General features: G+C 43.8%; 1 protein-coding gene across 1 annotated transcript; it reads left to right on the top strand.

Moving 5' to 3' along the window:
• The first annotated feature begins 2,288 nt into the window (after positions 1–2,288).
• On the top strand, positions 2,289–6,048 carry LOC123132301 (tyrosine-sulfated glycopeptide receptor 1). The gene has a single exon (XM_044552093.1). It carries the CDS (start codon positions 2,373–2,375, stop codon positions 5,544–5,546), a length of 3,174 nt encoding a protein of 1,057 aa, XP_044408028.1. The 5' UTR covers positions 2,289–2,372; the 3' UTR covers positions 5,547–6,048.
• The last annotated feature ends 968 nt before the right edge of the window (positions 6,049–7,016 follow it).

Raw genomic sequence — 7,016 nt, 5'->3', positions numbered from 1 at the left:
ACTTTTGACAAGGTTGTGGGAGAAAAAACCAGACCAATGATAAAAAAAAAGGCCGCCCCTGCAAGGACGACGGGCTTCCATGGGTTAGTTTGGATAATTCATCAAGTGGGCCGGTGTTCTGAATCATATCATATCATAGAGATAGTAATTACCTTGTCGACGTTTATACCAAGAGGATTTTAGCTCAATAGGCTGTTGCTTTATACCGTGCTTGCCGCACGGTGGAACTGGCTCCCGACCGCCACCTTTTAGGCTGTGGTGTGTTGGCCGAAGTTGGCGATGTGGTACTAAACATCTACACAACACACATCAATCGCGGGGAGTAGACTGAGTGTTGTAAGTGGGCCGGGCTGCTGGTGGACAACGCTGGCCAGGAATCAACGGGATCACTAATTAGGCCTTGGACGCTTGGCCTGGGCTAGAGCCCGGAGATGCTTATATTTTTTTCTTTCAACGAAAGTAAAAAAAAAAAGAACCAAGACACTTTTTTACATCAAAAAAAGAACCAAGACCTATTTATTCCCCATGGTAAAATTACCCCGGTCAAGACTAAAGACAAATGCACTAGAGAAAGAAGAAGATACAAGGTGACATGCCTTTTCAAAACACCTACGACAACGAACAAGACGATGCGATCAACTACGCGTTGGGAGAAAACGTACAAGCACGTCAGAGAACAACTAAGTAACGGTCTGAGAACCATCGTCTGGTAGTCGGGCCAGTGGTCATGCCGCCATTTTTGTACTCCAAGTGGCCAAGTGTGAAGGCGCTATGGAGAAAAAACAATTTTCTTGTGTTTTTCTAAGCTCCTCTGGTAACGAGAGAGCATGCCGCCAAGACCGCGCCAAATACACGCTTGACCAAATGACACGCTAAATTCGTGGTCTAGCTACATCAACGCGACGCATCAACGCGTTGAAATACACGCTTGATCCATAGGCTGACATGCCAAATACAACGTGTGGCTCAACGCAAAATAAACAAATAAATAAACTGTTGCCAGTCTCTTGTGTTATGTTCTTCAATCCGCACTGAATCTGATAATTATAACATGCACAAATCCTGCCTTGCTGCACCTGACAGAACAAAACAGAGGTATCACTGATACATGCTAAACATGACAACAAAAGGGGCTGCACTGCCAACTCTGCAGCGAGTCCTAATCATGTAGAGCGTCAGCCACTTGCTATATTTTTGCTCAGTCAGAGTGGGAAATCATTAACCACATGCACACTGATCAATGATAGAGCGCAATATCTAAGAAATAATGACGATACAGTGCAGCTAACATCAGCACATCATCATCATCATCCAAAAACTAAACTAAACTTGTATACGCAAAATGAAATGTGATTCTTATACAACACCGATTATATATTCAACTAAAGTATTAAAACTATAACTAATACACGGTTCGGTTCAAAAGAACCATTTCCACACAACCACAAGCTGACAAGCATCAGAACCAGCCCGGCACTACCAGAGCACACACGCTACCCTGTTTATTTTCAACCGCTTCCAAATTCAGATGAAAACCAGAGTCCATGGTCCACAATAGTGCGCAACTGGAGCCAGGAGAATGGAAACTAACAGCAAATGTATCCATCAGACGAAGCTCGCACGCGCGATAAGGAAGTTAATGCCTCAGGTCAAGAGGATGGAACGGAGAACAGATCACTCCAGCAGGTCAACCATTCACCCCGTCCATAAAGCAAGAAAGAAATATCGCACTTCTTCTGGCCCTCCACTTGGGTTTGTTCACACACTGACAGAGACACCGATGATCGCTCTCAAGCTCAAGTGCAAGCGCCTTCCGGTAATAATCATCCGTATACTATCTCGATGGCTGAATTTCCTGCAGATCTTCAGCAACCGTTGTGGCAAAAACGTGCCTTCTTCTGTTCCCAAAAGGCAAATGATGCATCAAGAAGCAATAGTTTAATTCAGTGCTAGTGGTAAGCAGGTCAAATTGTTTAGTGAAAGCCAGTTAGAGAAGTGATGTCAGGGCAACTAAACTAAGGAATGCTGTAAAAAATCATCGAGAATTAAGTCAAGCAGGACTAGAAAATCTACAATGCAATTTTTTTTTGTATGGAAGGTGTTCGGCAATTGACTTTTCAGTAGATTCCAGCATGCAACCTATAGTGAAACACTGAAACATCAGTGTGAACTAGGAAGCTGCCTGGTGGGCTGGGGGCAGTTGTGTAAAATCCAAGCGTGGTTAGTACCACTACAAGGCACAGAACAAATGGTAGAAAGATCTGCTTCTTTCCTTACCATCATGCTCTTTCATGGTTACACCACCATTGATGCTTTATCCAGTCAGGGGACAACATAACCTCTCGTTCCCGTGCTAGTTTCACCCGAAAACCATGCAGACACTTCATTTTTCCAGCAAGGCTTACAGCAAGATACTGCACATACCTTCCCTTGGCCTTGCTCTTGTGCTGCTGATCGGATTGGCCTCTCCTACCAGTTCCTGCAGAGAGCAGGAGCAGGGCTCCCTTCACCAGTTCCTTGCCGGGCTCTCACAACACGGTGGCCTCGCTGCGTCCTGGCAGCATGGCACGGATTGCTGCCAGTGGGAAGGGATCACCTGCAGTACAGATGGGATTGTTACGGATGTCTTGCTGGCTTCTAGGAGTCTTCAGGGGCACATCTCAGCTTCTCTTGGGAATCTCACTGGATTACTGCGCCTCAACCTGTCAAACAATCTGCTATACGGTGGCCTACCGCAGGAATTGATGTCATCCGGCAGCATCGTCGCCATAGACGTCAGCTTTAACCGCCTCAGTGGAGATCTGCAAGAGTTATCATCTTTGACTCCTCCCCGGCCACTGAAGGTACTGAACATCTCGAGCAATTTGTTTACAGGACAATTTCCGTCCTCCACATGGCAAGTGATGAAAAATTTGGTCGCACTCAATGCCAGCAAGAACAGCTTTACTGGGCAGCTGCCAAGTCATTTATGCACCAGTTTGCCATTGCTCACTGTGCTTGAACTCTGTTACAACCTATTCAGTGGAAGAATTCCGTCTGGACTTGGTAGTTGTCCCAAGCTCAGAGTGCTCAAGGTTGGCCACAACAACCTTAGTGGGCCTCTACCAGATGAACTTTTTAATGCTAGCTCGTTGGAGTACCTCTCTTTCCCCAAGAATACTTTACAAGGAACACTTGAAGATGCACGTATTGTCAGTCTCAGTAATCTCATAACCCTTGATCTTGGAGAGAACAATTTCAGTGGAAAGGTGCCAGAATCTATAGGTCAGCTTCACAGATTGGAGGAGCTCCATTTGAACAATAACAACATGTCTGAGGATCTACCATCAACCCTGAGCAACTGCACAAATCTCATAACCATTGACCTCAAGAACAACTTGTTCTCTGGAGAGCTCGACAAGGTCAACTTCTCCAATCTACCCAATCTAAAAACTTCAGATCTTGGGTGGAACAACTTCACCGGAAAAATTCCAGAAAGCATCTATTCGTGCAGCAACGTAACTGCACTTCGGCTATCCTTCAATAATTTCCATGGCCAGCTGTCAGAAAAAATAGGCAATCTGAAATCCCTCTCATTCCTATCACTTGTTAACAACAATCTTACAAATATCACAAGTACACTTCCGATACTTGCAAGATCCAAGAGTCTCACCACCCTTCTTATTGGGCTCAACTTCATGAATGAGACCATGCCAGACGATGACATCATTGTCAGTTTTGAGAATCTTCAGGTTCTAGCAATAACAGATTGCTCACTGTTGGGGAAAGTACCACATTGGTTATCAAAGCTGACAAATTTGGAGATGTTATTTTTAGAAAACAATCAATTAACAGGACAGATACCTTACTGGATCAACAGCCTAAAATTCCTCTTCTATCTAGACATATCAAATAATAGCATGACAGGGGAAATCCCAGCAGCCTTAATGAAGATGCCAATGCTAAGATCAGAGAATAATGCAACCCATTTGGACCCCAGATTCTTTGAGCTACCAATTTATGTAGCTCCATCACTTCAATACCGGTTACCAATGGCTTTCCCAAAAGTGCTGGATCTAAGTAACAATAAATTAACTGGTGAGATGCCCTTGGAGATTGGTCAGTTGAAAGCCCTCTGTTCACTCAATTTCAGCTTCAATGACTCAAAAGGACAGATCCCACAATCAATATGCAACCTCACAAACCTGCAGGTGTTAGACTTGTCGACCAACAACCTCACAGGTGGAATCCCAGCTGCATTGAACAGCCTGCATTTCCTTTCAGCATTCAACATTTCTAACAATGACCTAGAAGGGCCTATTCCATCTGGAGGTCAGTTTAATACGTTTCAGAACTCTAGTTTCGATGGGAATCCAAAGCTCTGTGGCTCTATGCTAATTCACAAATGTGGTTCGGCTTCACCACCTCTGATCCCCTCCAAAGAACGGCATAAGAAGGCTCTTTTTGCAATTACATTTGGAGTGTTCTTTGGAAGCATTGCTGTTCTTTTGTTGCTGGGGCGTCTCCTTGTCTCAATCAGAGTCAATGGTTTTACAGTAAAAAATACAACAGACAAGAACAATGGATATATCGAATCAACTTCATCCAACTCCAGTTCAGAGCAAACATTGGTAGTGATGTCACGAGGCAAGGGAGAAGAAAGCAAGCTCAAATTCACTGACATTTTGAAAGCTACACACAATTTTGACAAGGAGAACATCATTGGATGTGGAGGTTATGGATTAGTATACAAGGCAGAGCTATGTGATGGCTCGAAGCTGGCAATAAAAAGGCTCAGCGATGAAATGTGTCTTATGGAAAGAGAGTTCAGTGCAGAGGTTGATGCTCTCTCCATGGCACAACATGAAAATCTTGTACCTCTGTGGGGTTACTGCATCCATGGAAACTCAAGGCTCCTCATATATTCCTACATGGAGAACGGCAGCCTGGATGATTGGCTTCATAACAGGGATGACGATGGTAGCTCATGTCTTGACTGGCCAACTCGGCTGAAGATCGCGCAAGGAGCAAGCCTTGGCCTTTCTCATATCCATGATGTCTGCAAGCCTCAAATTGTCCACCGTGACATCAAATCCAGTAACATCCTACTGGACAAAGAATTTAAAGCTTATGTTGCAGATTTTGGGCTAGCCAGATTGATCCTTCCCAACCAAACGCATGTTACAACTGAGTTGGTCGGCACTATGGGTTACATTCCCCCCGAATATGGGCAAGCATGGGTTGCTACGTTGAGAGGTGATATGTACAGTTTTGGAGTAGTCCTGCTTGAGCTGCTCACTGGAATGCGGCCTGTTTCAGTCCTATCTACATCAAAAGAACTTGTCCCATGGGTGCTCGAGATGAGGTCCAAGGGAAAGCAAGTTGAGGTCCTGGATCCAACACTTAGAGGCGCAGAATATGAAGAACAAATGCTGAAGGTGCTTGAAGCTGCTTCCAAATGTGTCGACCACAATCAATTCATGAGGCCAACCATCATGGAAGTAGTCTCCTGCCTGGCCAGTATAGATGCTGAGCCGCAGATGCAAAGATCAGCCAAGATACGATAATAGATGTCTCGTATTTTTTGTGCAAGATATACATGTAACTTTCTTAGTTTCGTCAATGAGTTTGTTTTGTACTTTGTACAGAGCCTAACAGGTTGCCATTTTGAGCTTTCGTGGTTCTTTATGGAAAGATATTTTGTAAAATTGATCTTCCTTTAGATTTCTTTTGCAAGGACCTTTAAATGGTCTCTGTATATTATATATGCTTTAAGTTTCACAAGCATGAAACAGAGTGTAAGCATGTGAAATGACAATCTTGCTTTATCGGTGAAAGGTTGAAAATGGAGTCCATTCAAGGGAAGATAGTATGTGCAGTCATCTTTTTGCTTTGGATCATCGATTTTAGAAACCACTAAAGTTGGAGGTGAATTGCCGAATTACTAGCTACAGCAAATGCCTGGTTGGTCCAAGCGTCGAACAAATGGAATGAGAAAATGGGAATGCAATACGACCACCACCTTTGTTGAAATACAAATAACTCAGCACGCAGCCACTAGCAAAACACGAGAGGAATGTCGATCAGAAGCAATTACGTACCATGTCGAAGGAGTCACGCGGCCAAGAAATCCACGGGCCTTGCAACGTAGCTCGCCCCTCCGGCGTATACACATACGCATCACGGCATCAGAACACTTCCCAAGCCTGTTCTACGAGCCGACCCGGCTTCTCGACGGCAACCGTCGCGGTCCAAGAAAAGACGCCCGGGTCGGCATTTCGCCGAACGGCCTGAGCGCGCTGCTGCCGAGGCGGCCGACGCTGAGCCCAAAAGGCCGGTATTGCGTCAGAGAAATGGATCCCAGGGCGCGCATGGAATAGGGCGAGCGTGGAAGCGAGGGTCCGGTGCCAGCACGGCAGCGTGCGAGGAGGAGTAGGCACTTCCGTTTTCCGGCGAAAATGGTTGAGCTGTGACTCGCCGGGAGCGAGGAGCGATGGCGATAGAGCTGCCGAGCGGTCAAAGCAGGAGGGCCCTGATATGTATCGCTTATGTGCGCTTGGTCAGTCCGTCCGATCGCCAGCTCGGTAGCTCCATTTTTTTTGTTGATTTGTTTTTTTGAATTTTGTTTCTTTTTCTACAGTAGCATTTTAAATTAATTAATCTTAAATAAAAGTCTGTTTGAATTCAAAAAATCAATTCGTTTTTCCAAAAATATATTAATATACTTTACGTTTGGAAATATTTTTTTACTTCACTATTTTTTATAAAATGTTTATCATCTATTGAAAAAATATTCATTACAAATTAAACAAAATCAATGTGAATTTAAAAAATGTTCAACTCATCTTTAAGAAATATTCATCACGTATTTATTAATTTCAAAATCATTCAGAAAAGTACGATGTTTATTAAATATGTTCAGTGTGTATTTTATAAATGTTTAATGTGTATTAAAAAAAATTCAACATGCATTTAAAAAATATTTTACATGTATTCAGGAAATGGGAAAAAAATAACCAAATGAAACTATCTTGACT

The sequence above is a fragment of the Triticum aestivum genome, chromosome 6A (assembly GCF_018294505.1).
Source record: "Triticum aestivum cultivar Chinese Spring chromosome 6A, IWGSC CS RefSeq v2.1, whole genome shotgun sequence".
Classification (NCBI taxonomy): Eukaryota; Viridiplantae; Streptophyta; class Magnoliopsida; order Poales; family Poaceae; genus Triticum; species Triticum aestivum.
This window is presented reverse-complemented; position numbering and strand designations above follow the sequence as displayed.

Excerpts from the sequence above, each read along its gene's own strand:
- LOC123132301 (XM_044552093.1), top strand. The coding sequence starts at position 2,373 with ATGCAGACACTTCATTTTTCCAGCAAGGCTTACAGCAAGATACTGCAC.